At 44.4% G+C, this 18148-nt stretch overlaps 1 protein-coding gene across 6 annotated transcripts in view; it reads left to right on the top strand.

Moving 5' to 3' along the window:
- The window catches only part of LOC119649403 (guanylate cyclase 32E), a 232404-nt gene that overhangs the window by 196553 nt on the left and 17703 nt on the right, over positions 1–18148 (top strand). For 4 of the 6 annotated variants that reach the window (XM_038051527.1, XM_038051529.1, XM_038051530.1 and 1 more), the window contains 3 exons: positions 8360–8553; positions 17372–17500; positions 17898–18077. In XM_038051527.1, coding sequence (XP_037907455.1) covers positions 8360–8553; positions 17372–17500; positions 17898–18077 — 503 coding nt within the window. The remainder of the gene's footprint in view (positions 1–8359; positions 8554–17371; positions 17501–17897; positions 18078–18148) is intronic. The other 2 variants (XM_038051532.1, XM_038051533.1) reach the window with 1 other exon arrangement.

Below are 18148 nucleotides of genomic sequence, written 5' to 3'. Positions count from 1 at the left end.
TCTATGCCAAGAACCAGAATAGTTAAATCTGATCTGGGGGTAGCCACTTGACCACAGCTGTGAGCAGATAGAGAACCCCACAGGATGCCGCCGGCTCTGCGGTGTCCGATTTGATAGTGGTGGGCGAAATTCTACGGATATTGGCTAGGAGAGGGGTGAAGGTGATAGAGCGTATGCCGACGATTCAGTGATACTGATGTTTCCCACCATTATGAATGAAATCACGGCGGTGCGTTGGAATAAGTATGTGTGTGGGATTAAAACGAAGTTTTTGCTATTTCCTACCAATCCAAAGGTACGCAAATTTCAGCTCCCGCGACTAAATGGACAAAGTTTGGCGAGACTAGATATAGAAATGAGGGTTAAGGAGGCCTGTGTAACCATCCCTGCGAGAGAATCTTTATAAAGAAGTGTGATTTTCGGTTCAAGACGGTTCCCTTGATGCACACAATTGTGGTTTGTCCTATCCTAGTTCTATTGTGTAATGTCGGCGCTTAGCATGAAGTACAATAGAAGCAAAATAAACGGATTCAATGAATCGGATGTTCTGGGCTTACTGAGGCACTGTAGTCCTGCGCGAGAGATGTTCCCAACGTACTCTTACACCTTCTCCCCTAGTAACTCCTAGCCATGGTAACATACTAGATGAAGCTCCTCGAGGACTCTGGGCATTCGCAAGGAATTTGGATTCGAAGAGGGATTTTGCTGTGGGTTTGGCAACTAGGACAGAGTGGAAGACCGGCGACGTATTGCAAGGTTCTGACATATTATTCTTCACTGACAGATAAAAGATGATCTGTATGGGGGGGATGGTTTCTTCGGAGCCTGAATCCTAACGTTGTCATACCGACCTGGGATTAAGGTTCTCTAGGCCGATGATGCAGTGTAGGGATGCACGAAAAACTCACCCTCCTTTGGGTTATAGGAATATCGACGAAAATGGGCGAGTTGACGGACTAACCAGGCGGAGCTTTGTTTTTGACTGTTCCTCGGTAGACGCAGTTGACGGAAACTACTCGCACTACTTCACAGTCACTGATTCCAGATGGCCCAGGTCAACCACCTACGCTAAATCGAGGAAGACTAAAATAAGACCCAATCGCGAGAGCTTTTGAGCCGGAGGCGTACAAATGCCTACAGGGGAGACGAAATCACGTCGCCAGACTCGGCATAAGGCATAATGAGGGAGAAACCCTCAGGTACTTCCTCTGCGATTGACGAGCTCTAGCTAGAACCAGGCTACGGATACTAGGTAAACAATTCTTTGGTTTGTTGCTGAACCCCAATAAGCAAACGGGAGACCTTTCCTAGCAATGTCGGATCTGTGCTATAGGTGCTACACAGTCAGAGAGGGCAACCTACAACAAACAATGGTAGAACATGGGATGGCCTATTGAAGCGATTTGGTTTTCGAGAAACCTGTAGATGAAATGTTGGGCTCGAAAGGAAAACCTACGTGAAATATTCTGGTAAGATGACATTAGATGCCAAAAATGCCTGCAAATCAATCAAGGACGCCATATTTAAAAGAAAACAGCTCATTGGAAAAATTTAGATTTCGCAGTCATTTGATTTAGTTGAATGAACACTTCGAAGCGATGCAGAATAGAAGGGGAAGCTTCTATGGTTGACGAACGTTACCTGGCTGTGTTGTTTTCGCTATGGTTCGTTCACTTCAATAGCCAATAAACCGATAAATTTCTGCAATCTTAGATCTATTTATAGGTCAACCTGCAGTCACAGACAGTAATCCTATCAAGCATTTCAGTAAATAATATTCATTTGAAAAGCATGCCTCATAAATTTTCCGAATCATTGGGTCACAAATGAATATATTAACTTTTATTATCGAAGCAAGCAGCCAGCCTGGTTGGATCAAACATAAAAGCTATTTTCAAAATTTTCCTGTTTAATTCAATCGAATTTCTACAATAAATGAAATTGTGATGTCTCCTCCACAAGTCCATTTTATGTGTCTTTGAAATGAGCCTTCCACATTGCCTTCTCGAAATTTCTTATTCCAAGTTCCATAAAACTTCCTGCAGGACATTTGCAATTTTTCATCTTTTCCTTTGTTTACATCTCACAATCGATAAATAATTTATAAGTTCTCCGCGAACAAGAGCAAATCCTGATTTTGTCACATTCACTATACAAAAACAGGATTCAATAAAAAAAGTACAGAAAAAGGTATGGAAAAATAGAATTTTCGCATTAGAATGAGATTTCCTTCAGAGTCCTTTCGTTTCCGCTACCCTTTCAGTAAGAGATGAATAGAGCAAGCAGTTTGCTTGCAGGACGAAAAAAACAAGCTTTTTGTTACCAGGAGGCATTTAAAAATCAAGAAATCCTTAACCCAGATATTCAGAGCCATGACAACAATATTAGCGAGAGAAAGGGTCCATCTTGCAAGGATCATAAAGCCACGTTCCATGCAATATCCCATCGATGGCAATCGCGCTGTTCACTGGTCCTCCTGCTACAATAAAAGTGAATGGCGGTTAAATCAAATTGTCGAAGGACATTCGTAATAATTCCAATAGGTTTTTTCTTCTGTTGCCCGGTTTTGCCTTTTCGCGGAGTGATTGGATGATGGTGTTGTTTTGATGTATGTCCTTTCGATTTTGATCGGCAAGATAATAGTCCTTGGGTATTGGCGGATTTTTATAAGCGTATAAGCAAATAATGGTTTTGGTTTTTATGATTGTTCAGGCCATTTCCTTTTGTTCGTACAGAAATCGAAGGCAATGGGCATCGGTTTACGATCCTGCAAGTGAGTTTAGTGGACTTAAATGAGTCGTTAAGACGTGGGTTTACATTTTATCGATAGAATGGTGTTTATTTTTATGACTATTTTAAGGCGATGTTTAACGGTTGAAAATCATCTTAAAAAGTGCGATTTTACTGTTAATATCCACTTTAACATCCAATAAGCCACCTTCCACTACAACGTAGTTTAATTTTGAAGTTGCCTGGCGTCCTGGCCTACGCCATCGCTCCATCTTAGGCAGGGTCTGCCTCGTTTTCTTTTTCTACCATAGATATTGCCCTTATAGACTTTCCGGGTGGGATCATCCTCATCCATACGTATTAAGTGACCCGCCCACCGTAACCTATTGAGCCGGATTTTATCCACAACCGGACGGTCATGGTATCGCTCATAGATTTCGTCATTGTGTAGGCTACGGAATCGTCCATCCTCATGTAGGGGGCCAAAAATTCTTCGGAGGAGGCCAAGAGTTCGCAGTTCTTCTTCTTAAGAACCCAAGTCTCCGAGGAATACATAAGGACTGGCAAGATCATAGTCTTGTACAGTAAGAGCTTTGACCCTATGGTGAGACGTTACGAGCGGAACAGTCTTTGTAAGCTGAAATAGGCTCTGTTGGCTGACAACAACCGTGCGCGGATTTCATCATCGTAGCTGTTATCGGTTGTGATTTTCGACCCTAGATAGGAGAAATTTTCAACGGTCTCAAAGTTGTATTCTCCTATCCTTATTCTTCTTCGTGTTTGTGTTTGACCAGTGCGGTTTGATATTGTTGGTTGGTTCGTCTTCAGTGCTGACGTTGCCACCATATACTTTATCTTGACTTCATTGATATGCAACCCAAGATCTTGCCCCAATCAGCGCCTGCTCGATCTGGATGAAGGCAGTTTGTATGCCTCGGGTGGTTCTTCCCATGATGTCGATATGGTCAGCATAGCATTTCTACTAAATGAATCAGGTACTTGTTCCTGCGAGATCTTCCGGTATAATCACATCACTATGAGCTCAGTTCAGCAGTATAGAAAGGATCAATCTTTGAAAGGTTTACGCCGCGTTGCACAGTCCAAAAGTCATCCTAGTGAACTCCAATAGTGCATATTGCCGTTTTCGGAATGTTTTCGGGAGCTGCAGGAACTTGATGGTATGCCTTGGCTAAGTCCAAGGTCATGAAAACACGGCAGTTAATCAGGTTGTGCGCAAAGTCGTCAATCAGTGGGATGGGGTAGCGGTCTGGAATGGTCTAAGCATTCAGACGTCAATAATCGCCACATGGTCCTCATTCGCCGTTGAGTTTTTAGATGATGATATTTGATGATCTGTAAGTAATCTTGTTTAAAAGTATTTCAAATCCTTTCTTAGCAACAGCGAGACTTGGGGTGATAATGAACGCTCGATCGATTACTTCTTCAAAAATGATAGAAAGACTGACAGTTGAGCAGGTGGCAAGTTTTCCTGAAGGCCTGAGCGAGGTTACGGGGTCTATAAGAGACCCGCTCTGCAGATCTACCAGCAGTGGCCTAGGAACCCTGCGCCTAATATGGGACTGCTGATGTCCGCTATAACAAAATGCCATAAAAACATTCGTCAATGTTCTAGACTCACATCCACTTGCTTGTAACTGTGAATATGTATAGTTGAGAAGTTTCCCGCCCCTAATTTGAGTTGTTGTGGGATCAATTTGTGATTTTGTGATACCGGCAGGACTGAGACGTTTGAGCCTGTTCCGATTAGGTAATTGCGCTTGCTTAAAGGATCATAGACGGTTAGACGGCGTGAAGCTGCGTTCTGGGTAGCCGCCACCGAAGTTCCCAAAGAGTTTAGTTTTTTGATGCCGTGAACTTGCACGGGCTAATACACTTCTTTAGCTCGTCGACAAAGGTCCGTTGGTACCAGCAAATTGTAGGACTCGTTGAGGTCCCCGGAGCGCGAATACCCGATCGCCCATTTCGGTTGGCAGACCGGGAAGGAGTTCCGGACATATCTCCTGCACGTAAGATTTCCACTATTGTCGCTAGCTTGAGAAGGTAGCCACGAGGCTGGCAATCGTCTGCTGAGGCTCACGGTAGCCGCGAGGTTGGCCACCGTCTGCTGAAGCTCGGTAATTTGGCCCGTGGCCACCTGTGACACTTCACTAACCACGGGGGCGCATATACCTCGTGGATCTTGTCAGTGTGCGCGCACTTCCAAAGACGCGAATTCCGCACAGACCAAGAGGGCCTGGGTGGTTTTCGGGAGCCGCTGCGACCATAGCGACTTCAGAAGGTCCATCCCTACCTTGATCTCGCCCAAGTGCTTCATCTCACGCAGCAGTTGAATTGGGGAGCGGTCGCCTAAGGTGAGCTCTGTGAATTCTCCTCTGGAGTTGCTGGTTTTTCTTAAAGAGTCTCTCCTTCTGCTGTCACCGGTTCCGCAAATTTTAATGGTTCACCCGGGGCAGTTGATTCTTCTTGTTATTTTCGCTTTTCCATTTCGGGATCACCAACTTATTATGTAATTAATAAATGTTATTAATATATTCAATTAATATAAATTAATTATTATTATTAGTAATTTTTAACTACCAGGTGTACTCCTAATTAATTTCCGGTTTCCCAGCATAATGGGTGGACTTGAAGAGGATCGTACCTCCTGCATTTACCTCAGCATCACGAACCACTTTCTCCAGGGCCAAGTTAAAGAGGACGCATGATAGGGCATTCCCTTGTCGTAGACCGTTGTTGATGTGGAATGGTCTTGAGATGATCCTTTATCTGGCCTCGCACATTGGTCAGGGTCAGCCCAGTCAGTCTTATTAGTTTCGTCGGAATACCGAATTCTCTCATGGCCGTGTACAGTTTTACCCTGGCTATGCTATCATAGGCGGCTTTAAAGTCGATGAATAGATAGTGCAACTGTTGTCCATATTCCAAGAGCTTCTCCATCGCTTGCCGCAGAGAGAAAATCTGATCTGTTGCTGATTTGCCTGTTGTGAAGCCTCTTTGGTAAGGGCCAAAGATGTTCTGGGCGTATGGGGCTATCCGGCCTAGCAAGATAGCGGAGAATATCTTATAGACGGTACTCAGCAACGCGATACCTCTATAATTACTGCACCAAGTGATATCTCCCTTTTTATGTATGAGACAGATAATGCCTCGTTGCCAATCGTCAGGCATTGATTCGCTGTCCCATACCTTGAGCACAAGTTGATGAACCACTTGGTGTAACTGATCGCCTCCATATTTAACCAATTCGGCTGTAATTCCATCGGCTCCTGGCGACTTATGATTTTTTAGCCGAAGAATTGCACGGACTGTTGCTCCTAAACTTGGTGGTGGCAGTATTTGTCCGTCGTCTTCAGTTGGCGGGACCTCCAACTCGCTGACGATCTGATTGTTCAGTAGTTCATCAAAGTACTCAACCCATCGCTCCAATATGTCCATCCTGCCGGAAATCAGATTTCCCTTTTTGTCTCGGCAGGATGAGCATCGAGGTGTATAAGGCTTCATCCTGCTGATTTGTTGGTAAAACTTCCGCGCCTGGTGCGGTTGCTCCCTGTACTTTTCTAGTTCACAGACTTGTTGGTTCTCCCAGGCTTCCTTTTTCCGTCTTTGAAGTCGCTTCTCCGCTCGACGGAGTTCGTGATAAGTCTCTGCGCGTGCCCGCATTCTTTGAGAATGCAACATTACTCGGTATGCGGCATTCTTCCGTTCCATTGCTAGCTTACATTCATCGTCAAACCAGCCGTTCCGACTCCTTTTGCGGCTGGGGCCAAGTATGTTTGTGGTCGTATCCATGATAACGTTCTTCAGGTGATTGTGAAGATCATTTGTTGATGCTTCATCTCCAGGTCCTCTGTTAACTGCGGTTATGACGGCATCCATTTCCCTCTTATAAGTGTCTCGGAGGGCTGTGTTGTGGATGGCTTCAGTGTTCACTCTCACCTGATTTTCAGAGGGGATTCTAGGTGGTATTGTTATTGGAGCTCGGAGCACCATGCCAACGAGATAGTGATCCGAGTCTATATTGGCCCTCCTATATGTTCTGACATTTATCCAGGCTGAGAAGTGGCGGCGTTCGATCAAAACGTGGTCAATTTGGTTGAAAGTGGTCCCGTCTGGAGAGGCCCACGTATGTTTGTGGACCGCTTTCCATGCAAACCAGGTACTTCCAAGAACCATTTCGTGTGGCCCTGCTAATTGAATAATCTGCAGTCCGTTATCATTTGTTTTTTCGTGTAAGCTATGGGAGCCAACGTATCGCCTGAATACGGGCTCCTTCCGTACTTGGCTGTTAAAATCCCCAAGTACGATTTTGATATCATATCTGGGACAGGCTTTGAGGATTCGTTCTACTGCCTCGTAGGATACCTTCTCCGACTCTGCAGTCTCCTCTGTAGGGGCGTGAACGTTAATGAAGCTTATATTTCTAAACTTGCCTCGCAAGCACAGAGTGCATAGCCGCTCGCTTATGTCTTCAAAGCCGATAACAGTAGGTTTAATTTTTTGACTGACTAAGAAACCTACTGCGAGCACATGGTTTACTGGATGGCCACTAGAATATATAGTGTAGCGGCTCTTCTCCAGGAAACCGGTCCCTGTCCAACGCATCTCCTGTAACGCTGTTACATCAGTCCTATATTGGGACAGGGTATCGGCTAGCTGCTCATCAACTTCATCTCTGTACAGGGAGCGCACGTTCCATGAGAAAATTCGCAAATCGTTATTCCGTTGTCGTTGCCGGGTACGTCGTTGTATAATCCGTCCAGTGCGAGGCTCCTCTTCTGGCTTCGTAACAAGTTATTTTCCATGTAGGGTTGTCAGCCCTACCCAACCCCCAACCTGGAGGACCAGTTGGTACAATTTGTCCCGTTTTTAGGCGCGGGAGACTCACCTTCATTCTTCTCCGTCTGCAGCTTTTCGTTAAGAAAGAGCTCCCAGCGGTCACCACGTGGAGGTGGAGATAGGGTTTGGTAGTAGAGCTGTTGGTGTTGGTTCAACAGGCATTTCCCAGGTTTTATGCTCCATCGTGGGTACCTTTCGCCCTGGGACCTATACTACCCTTTGACCTCCTTCCACTTTAATATCCAATTAATCTTGAAGTGTGTCATACCGTAATCCCTGTAAACCATGCTCCCTTTGTTATCTAATTTCAAACCATGACAGTTCGAAACAATCCAAGTTTTTAATATGAGCATCTCGTCCCAATATCCTTTATCATGGTCTATCCACTCACAACTCCATAACACCGATTTAATCCAGAACTCTATGTAGGAAACTTTTCACCACATAATCCCAAACAATATCCTGAGGATCTGACTTTCATCCGCACACGATGTAATGATACACTCAGCGATAAGCCTTGTAGATTCTTTTCCAGATAATTTCCAATTAAAATTGATCCTTGCAAGAGGATATTCCATCATTTTACTGGCGGTGACATTTACATTTGCGATATCTCTCTGTCAGGATATTCTCATATGTCCCCGGGCTCTATACATGCAGTCTTAACACTGCTCTATTTTTAAACCATTATCCTTTCTCATTACGTATACAAACTCATGTTTTATTCGTCTGACATTAGAAGGACTTACATCGATTAACTTTCTTTCTTCAGGTTATACAGGTGAAATCTCAGCCGGGATTGCAGGAGGTGCTTTGTTGCTCTTGGGAATAGTTTCGTTGGTATTGTATCGAAATTGGCGCTATGAACAGGAATTGGATAGTCTTCTGTGGAAAATTGATTATCGAGAGATACAACTGCATGACTCGGATAAGGAAGGCAATGGACAGCAGAAACGCGAGACGAGGGTAAGTATCAATGTCTGATCAAGGGGATTGTACGCTATTTGTGGTGGGTGTATCGTCGCTCTTTGTGGCGTTTAGAGGATTTTTTATTGTGATTATCGTCTTGAATTCAAATTGCTTTTCTCTTGTTGCGTCAATTTGATGGGGATTTTAAAATATATTTCATACACATTACTTTGTATGAGACACTGAATAGTCTTTGTTAGGAATAGATCAAGTAGTCCTTGTGACGAAAAGATTTAATTTGCCAGCACCCACCTAGGATCGCACTGAGCAGTTCTTAAAGGATTTAGGGCTCTGTTCGATTTATTTCGGAAATGTTCTTCATTGTCCTTTCTGGAAAAGCTGAAACTTCAGAAGGAACACATCCGGTTCTTAAAATACACGGAATGTTATTGCAAATATGCGGGTTAGTTACAAGGTAGCTAACAGGCGTATGTGTCAATGACGTCTATATAGTTTTCTTGTGAAAGTAATTGGAGAAAGTCAAACATGTGCAATGCTTTTCTTCCACCATACAAATTCATGCAATCCGCCAGGAGGCGAATCTCCTGTATGTAGTTTTCTTGCTTCACAGATATCACGGACAGTCAAGGGTTTTTTAAGTTCGACCTATGTTGCCTCTTCGTTTGACTTATACGATGTCATAATTTGGGGAAGCAAAACGAAATGACCACTTAAAATTATAAAACGTCTGCCTTGTATCGAATTCAGTAGGTATGTTCTGCGTCAATGTTGGGTTTTTATAATGACAAAATAAGCTTGCGATGGTCAGAACACTATCCTGAGCGCCCGGCTAGTTCAGCCGATAGAACACGAGACTCTTAATCTCAGGGTTCAGCGTCCTAGTTTCGGGACCCACATTGGGCGCAATTTTTATTATGACAAAATGGATTATTGATAGTCAAAAGACCATCCTGACTGACCGAAGACAGCCAAAAGGGGAGAGCTATCTCAAAACCTAAAATGATGATAAAATTGACCGTGAAGCCTGTAGGGTGCTATGAAATCTGCTCCAAGTATGACCTTAAAAATGTCCGCTATTATAAATCTTCAAGAAAGATCCTGTCGAAGGCTAAGGTTTTATTGTTTTCAGATCCAACTCGAACATTTTGCCGATTTGGATTTTGGAAAAATTCGATGGGGGATTCACCTTTAAAAATTATATAAGTTGTCTCCTATGTCTCCTATCTTTCGCACCGTTCAAGGTAGAGGCATTGGTCGTTTTAGCAGCATCCTTGGTCCCATAGATTATGTTTTCCCTATGCACGGCTCCTGTTGCAATTTTTAACAGGTGTTCTAGGAAAAACTGTTTACGCTGGATTCTAGGTGGTTGGTTGATGACTTTCGTTGCATTACTTGTTCCAACCACAACTTTAACTTTGATTGCCTTCCTATCGGTCCAATGAAGTACTTGTGACCTTCCATTTTCTGCGTTCTTTGAATTACTCACGACTCGAATGCTCAATTTACTACTGTGTCCCTTTAGACAATCCCATAGAACTACGAAGAACATGTTCATTAGGTACACATTCCTGCAATCGTAAAAAAATAAAATTTTTGTAAATGATCTTAACCTTGAATCTACTTTCTGCTGGGAAGTATAATATGGTCGCCACCCACCCCTTGGTGGGGTATAGCGCGTCAACCACACCTACGCGCCATCTTTCGCGCTTACTTGAAATGCTCTTCAGCTTCCCTCCCCACGACTTCCCGAGACACTGGCATTCATCTGTTCTACGCCGAGTGCCCTTGAGGCGACCCATTCGTCGGTAACCTTGAGAGAGTGAATTTCACTGCATGGCGTAGCCCCCAATGCAATTGTCACCTCTCCTTAATATGGCACCTATCCATTGCCACTTCTGTCTTCCGATCACAGTGCACACGAGCGTCAGGCCTGTGCGCCTACAAATTGTTCATTTGAGATAGAGTCAGGCTAGCGTACTCCGTACTCCGATGATACAGACAAGTATTGATAAAAGTTTGGAACTTTTAGGTAACAGTGGAGATCGCTGTCCATGTGCTACTCGCATATAGCAACAGAACAGTTTCAACTTCAACTTCAAATTCATTTCCAGGTTTTAGACAGGGCAGCAAAAACGTGTAAATGATTCGAGCCACATCCAGTTCGATGTCAGCATCGGCAAAAACACCGCTTCCTAGATATACAAATTGATCGACGCCTTCTCTTCTGCGATAGCCTGTCAGACATGGAACTTTGATTTTCTTGGTTTTTATCTTCAGTTCAAAATTGCTTGTCTCATTTTCCAAATCAGATGGCCTCATCGTTATGTTTGAGGAAAGATAATATCGTCCATTGAAGCCTTTAAGTCCTCCAAAAATAATATCAGTGACGATCCCACTTAGAACCTCGAATTCTAATAAGACTTTTTTTCTATGGAGTACGCAATATTATGGGTCATCATATGTTGCTCTAGTAACAGCTATTAGCTCCTTCGGAATGCCTCTGTTGATGCTGTCTAAAGCCTTCGCAAAACCAATGAAGAGCAGATGAAAGAAGATTTAAACTCCCGGACTGTTCTAAAATTATCCGTATGACATGAATGTGGTCAATGCAGGAGGACCCGGAGCGGAAACCAGCCTGCTCTTTATCGATCAACCTTCCGAGGTATTCTTTGATGTGTTCAAGGATTTTTTTAGTCATTATCTTTACGACGACAGGGAGCACATTGATACTTCTCCAATTGTCGCACCCAAGGCGGATGCCCATCGTTTGAATCTCAACCATCACTCCGATGGCCGAAATTATTTCTCTTCCGTTAGGGGGAACAGACCTTATCGGCATGTAACGGTATCTAGCTACTTGATTCACAAGGCCATCGAAAGGTCTGCGACCACATGTAGGTTCGTTCGTTATGTAGTATACCGTACTGAAATCCTTGCGATCTGCAGCAGCTGCTCTTCCTCCAACTAGTGTAATAACAAACATCCATTTGTCACGGCGCATACGACGTTAAACTTCCTGTGATTTTGCATGGTATCGGAGCTCGAGTGTAGGCACGCCTTCCGTCTTCATTTTTTACCATACTGTCATAAATTTTCCAGGTTGAAGCGTCTTCACCCAAACGATTAAGTGACCCGCCAACCGCAACCTATTCACCTAGATTTTATACTCAACTAGACGATCATGGTATTGCTCATAATTTCGTCGTCATATAGGATACAGAATCGCCCATCTTCATGTAAGCTGCCGAAAATTCTTCGAAGGGTCCTTATCTCGGATGTGTTGGATGAACCTGAAGATAATAATGCTTCTCGTATTTACATCACCTTCGCGGGTCCCTTTTTCCAGGACTAGGTTAAAAAGGATACATGATAAGTCATTCCCTTGTCTTTGTTGATGATGAATAGTCCCGAGAGTGATCCTGTTCCTTTAATATGGATTGGCAAATTGGTTAGTGTCAGCCCAATCAGTCCTATAGCTTTAATCGGAATACCGCATTGTCTCTTGGCCGGTCTAGCAAGATAGAGCCATTAAAATGGATTTCGGCCAACTCTAATTCATAACTTGATAAAGAAGACGTACGATACGAAGGAACAGAATCACGCCACACAACGAGCCAGCATAACATACTCGACGGAAATGTACCTTACGACGAACCCTGGCAACAACAGGTATCAGGGCGGGGGATCACGCGGAATTCACAAGCTCAAAGCAAACAAAGTAAGCAATGAAAAAGACCCGAAGGAGCAGGGGTAAAAAAACGGCGTCTACAATATGCCTTGTAGCGCCAATAAAATGGCTATCAGCACTTGGGTCAAGGAACATTTAAAGGAAGCTGAGCCAGTAAAACGAGACAAAAAAAAACACATATCAAATCCGCAGTTGCACGACATACTGTGGAACATGACCATCAAATGGAGAGGGTAATAGTGCTCGAAGAGGTCAAACGTAACCCATGTTCCATCAAGTTTTCAAAGCTGATGGGAGCAGGTTTCATTTTTATGCCTACTAGGAAAACTACTCCCAGTACATGGTTTGCCATTATAATATATATTGTAATGGCTCCTTTCTAGGAAACCGGACCATGTCTACCTCATGCCGCGAAGCGGAGATAGTGCTCCCTTTCGATGCCGATGTCTATGCCTCTTATGTTGCGCACTACCTGAAGGCAATACCTAAATCTACTGCTAATAGCAAAGTGGTCATCTGATTTGTCGGCCAGTTGAAAGCTCAGCGAATACCCCAATGACAAAGCGGTGGAATCTGCAGAAATGCACAAATCTCATCATTACAGTGGCTAGACCGTGCTTCCTTATTAAATGGTCGGGCAAAGAGTTGTCAGAACCCACCTTGGCATTCAGATCACAGGACACGAGCCCAAACGACATCCAGCTGTCGGTTCAGCGACCATCAAATTTGTTTCTTGAACCTGATAGCTTGAAAAAACCTCCTACTCCGATTATTTGATATCCAGTGTGGCTCTGATGATACAGCAGTTGCTGGCGCAATTTGCCCTGCGACATGAACATTCGTCAACGATGGCAAACGCAACGCGTTATACCATCTGACGTACTTTTGCTGCGAGCAAATTCTATGATCCTGCTTTTGCTCTCGTTAGTTATGTCATGGAGACTATCGCCCCTAGTAGTTCTACGGTGAACCCTCTATTTTTCGATCTTTTCGTTGAAGTCGCCGAGTGTTGTTTTCACGTCGTTCAACTCAAGGTGACTATAGAATTCGTCACTTGCTGAGTCCTCCAGACCGAGGGGCGGTTTTGTCTGGATTCGTTGTGTACGGGCAACTTTTCTCAGCGTCTATCTAACGGCGAATGAGACGATTAAGGACTTTCTTCGCATGCTTGATGCTCTGGAGGACGCTATCTTAGGCACAGAGGGGCAGATCCTGTTCAGCGCAATTGAATGATAATGACGGTCTGCAGAGCTTCCTTCCCCAAGAGGGCATCGAGACGTGGCAAACCGTCTATGTATTGCTGGACGGCGCAAATTGCAAAGCTCTGAAAGGACTGTGACAAACCCCGCCGCTTGACACAACGTCTAAACGACGAAGCGAAGGCATGTACCATAATGGCAAAGTACAGATCAGCCAAAATGAGGCTCCGCAGCACAATAAACTAGAGCAAAGCTTGCTGCTGGCAGAACTTGGCCGACGAGATGAATGGGAACTCGGTTACAAACTGGTAACTCGAAAAATCGGAGTCCTGCAGAAACCCTATTTACTTAAGGCCGAGTAGACGGACCGCATTGTACGGGCACTATTCCCTAGGCACCCTGTACGGAATAATGACAGCGGCGCGGAGAGCGCCGAGAACTGCCCCGCTATTCTCTATAAAAAAGGTGGAAGAGGCAGTCCGATGGTATCCCAGCAGAGGTATATAAACTGTTGCTGCAACATCGGCCTGACCTACTGCTCTGCACATTCAACGCTTGCCTGAAAGATTCCATCATTCCTTCTCGTTGGAAGGTGGCGAGGCTAGCGCTGATCAGCAAAGTGAAAGGCAACCCTGAGTTGCCGTTTCCACACCGATCACTTTGTATGCTTGACAATGTCAGGAAAGTGCTCGAAAAGCTCATCAGAAGTAAACTAGCTGAAGCGATACGTGCTGCCGGAGATGTATCCCCACAATTGATGTTGTCATGCAAGTCATGGATGCCGTTCATCGAGCGGACGGGTTGTGCTCCTCGTAACACCTGACGTCAGAAATTCCTCTAATTCCGTAAGATGGAAAGACATTTCAGGCACACTAGATAATACTTCCCATTTGGCGAACTAGCTCTTACGGATATTGAGGGATTATTTGAGGAACCGCTCCATGCTCTCTGAGAGGTTAGAGGGCCAAAATAGGATGTAGATCACATTGGGAGTAGCACAGGGATCCATCCTAGGGCCGGACCTCTGGAACGAAACTATGATATTCTGCTTAGACTCGATATGCCAGATGATGTTGCAGCGCAAACCAGATGTGGCATATTGATGCGACGGGTAAGCAGATGGATAACTGCTCATGGTTTCAACTTCGCACTGGAAAAAAACCGAACTAGTTGTCCTGACTAAAAAGAGAATCTCAACCCTGCGTCCCATATCGATCGGCGAGTCCGTAACCGAGCCAAAACCAACGGTAAGGTACCTTGGACTGACTCTTGACTCAAAGATGAGCTTTTTCGAGCAAATCAAAGCAGCATTGGATAAGGCTGCAGCTGGAGTTTCGGTCTTAAGTTAGCTAATGGCAAATGTAGGGGGTCCTACGTCTACCAGGCGACATCTCCTGATGAGTTCAACGCAGTCTGTTCTGCTTTACGGCACAGAGGTATAGGTTGACGCTCTTGGCAAAAAGGTATATCGTAAACGTCTTGCAAACGTACAGAGACGTAGGTAGCATCTGTCAACCGCATGGTATCTAAAACGACCGTGATGCCGTTGCTCTTCTTTTTAAGGAGCGTAAAGCCATAATCAAGCGCAAAAGAGGTTGATGCTCGTGAAGAATGGCTACATAGACTAGATGAGTGGCACCTCTCTTGGTAAAGTGACACTAGAGGCAAATAAACTACGCGGCTCATTAGCAACTTAGATGCGTAGCTGAATCGGAAGCGTGGTGGTGACTGTTTTCACAGCCAGCTCCTAAGTGCGCATGGGTTGGGAAGTTTGGGAAGGTACGATCTCCTGCTTGTGTGTTTTGCAATGGCTTGTGTGTGTGTGTGTGTATGGTGTGGGAGAAGCTACAGCTTCTGAGCACTCAGGCCGTGTTGGCACATTGTACTCGCCACGCCCGTCTAACGGAACATTCCGAATTCGTTAACGTATCGCAGGATTTCCGTTAGCTACCCGTCGCAATTGGAGAACATCGGCACCAAAGATCTGATACCTGATGCGTCCATAGGCAGGGCATTCACATAGGAAATGCTCCCTGGATTCCGCTTCCTCATTACAGGAGGGACACGTATTATCTTCGGTAATTCCTATTCTGAACATATGCTCAGCTAGTGAATTATGGCCTGTCAGAATGCCCACAATACACCTGCAAGTCCTCTTGCTTTTCGACAGGATAAACTTTGCGGTACGTATGTTGGGTTCTGGCTGGAAAAGTTTGGTGTGTCGAGCAGCATTTAAGCTCTGCGACCTGTCATTATGGGAAACTTGTTTCCAGTTTTTGAAAACAGATTTAGCCAATGCTACAGATACCCCAATTGCTGGCTCCGGTCCCGGCATAGGGGAGATTGACCCCTCTTTCGCTAAAGCGTCCGAGATTTCATTTCCCTCTATGCCACAGTGACCAGGTATCCAGAGTAGTTCCACCGTATAGACGTATAGACATAGAGACGGTTTCTGCATTCCTGAACAATTTTCGAGGTGATCAAAGGACTGCTCAATGCCCTCAGTGCAGCTTGACTGTCACTGCAGATTGCGATGCGCCTGCCCTTCAACCGCTCGTCAATCATCCAGTTTGCCATCCTTAGGATCGCATAAAGTTTGGCTGGAAAAACCGTGGCATATTGTCCCAAAGGAAAAGCTCACTTCTCGTTTTTATTCGAGAGGTAGACTCCGGCTCCAGAACCCTCTGGGCTTGTGGACGACGTCCATCCCACCTTTTTCTCTTGTAAAAGGTGAAATGGGATTTGCCAGGAGCTCTATTTAAAGATAAAGGATCTCTCTCCTGATAACAGGATCTCTCTCTCCTGAAGAACGCTGACATGCGGAGCCGTGTTGCGCATTACAATCGGGTTTTTTTTGGTTGCAAAGAAGATAGAGCTCGATCGGTAGGGGAGTCGGATGGCGGGGAGTTCCTTAAACTAACAGTTCCTTTCCTCTTCTCCCCTCCCAGTAATGAAAGGAATTCCCTGATTTGAAGGCTCTATAAAGCGGGAGTGCCCTGGGGCTAGTCCGAAGTAATGTGGCAAACTGTTTCAGAGTAGCTCTATAACGAGGAGGAGGTGTTTAGTTGGTGGTCCGACGGCGTACCTTTTGCGGGAGTCGAGCATTTTGTGCGTGAATGCATTCATCTACTCTACCCCAAAAAAATGCACAGCAACCGCCTTGAGGGCTCTGTTTTACTGCCCAGAGAGCATGTCGTTGACTCACTCTGGCATGCTGCTCTGAATTACTTAGGGGTTATCAGTGTGAAGGTGAAAGTAAGATTTAGTTGAGGAGCTATAGGCGTTTCATCAGCGTGCGTTGCCGAGGTATTCTTTCACAATAAGGATACTGCAGTGTCACACTAAATTGAAAAGTCTGACTAACACAAATATCTATATAATCTACAAGCCGCCAGCCATGTAAAAATAATACATTCTTACACTCAAATATTCTTACAAAAGAAATTGATACCTAAGGCGACAAGCTCCTGGTTTCTGGCATACCCTTTAGTATTAGCCTTTGAGTCAACGGGATAAGCGAACAGAGGCAAATGGTTTTCGTATGTTTCATTATAGACTAATTATAATCCCCAAGCTTAAGTCCTTCCCTCCCTAATAGCGCATTCAACTCACATGCTTAATCGTTACTCTCTTTTCAGCTTAACTTTAAGTTGCACTTTATAGAGCTATTGCGGAAAATTTATTTTTGGTCGACTTCAACCTATACTGAATCTTATATCCTTTTCAAAACACCCTCATACTGATGTAACACCTAATGTGGTTATCTGGAATCAAAATGTTCATTCGGAAAATTGTTATAACATGACTTATAAATTTCCTCCACTCAGTGCTTCCTCCTTCTGATATTAACCCCCTGATTTGACTCCCCGTCACTTCAGCTAATCAACCATTGTCTTGCCCATTGGTTGGCTTCCTTCTTACTTTTTAAATGGGAAACTTATATAAAGCAGTGAATAATTTCATCTAGGTCGATCGATGGTCGGTATCCGGAGCGCCATTAGTACTCCAACGTATTGAAGATTCGTACTATGTGACAGAGGTTTCAAAGCCATTTAGCGATTGTCAAAACAACTACACAACCACCACGAAAGTAAACGTGCGTATCCAAGCCAACTTGTTTGCTTTAAACAGTTCATCCAGCCAAAGAAAAGTGTTTGTTCCAAAATTTCCATTCGAAAGTAAGCAACAGAATGCCATTGGACCAAGTCCTGGCGCTAACCTCTGTTGTATCGAACCTCAATCTGGCCATAGAAATCTCAGGTTTCACTCACATTTTCCGCAGTGTGTTTTCATTTAACAATTCGTCTCATTCATTTCACAATTTTCGCCAGCACTGGGTAACTACACGTTGAGCTTTTTTTTTTTCAAATTTCCCACTTTCTCCTCCCCTCCCTCAACAGCACGTCTTCTATTGCACGATTTTTAAATAGTCCCAGAAATGAAGATTGATTTTCAGGACCGTCAGATTAATGCGAAAACTATATCTTTTGCAGGCAACGCATCCGCTAATTCGCACGAGCCAAGTCAGCTTGAGCTCAAATCCAGATGCTGACTTTCGCTACTCCACGATTTTCACCCCAATTGGACTCTACAAGGGGCAACTCTATGCAATTAAGAAAATTCGGAAGAAAAGTGTCGATATTACGCGCGAGATGAAAAAGGAGTTGAAACTGGTGAGTAGTGTGGAGAGATGGGATCTATTTTTGAATAGAGTTGACCAGCTGTTTCCAGAGGACGAAGCATT

This window comes from Hermetia illucens, chromosome 2 (genome assembly GCF_905115235.1).
Source record: "Hermetia illucens chromosome 2, iHerIll2.2.curated.20191125, whole genome shotgun sequence".
NCBI classification, from domain to species: Eukaryota; Metazoa; Arthropoda; class Insecta; order Diptera; family Stratiomyidae; genus Hermetia; species Hermetia illucens.
Note: the sequence above shows the minus strand (reverse complement) of the source record. Positions and strands in the feature narration are given on the sequence as shown.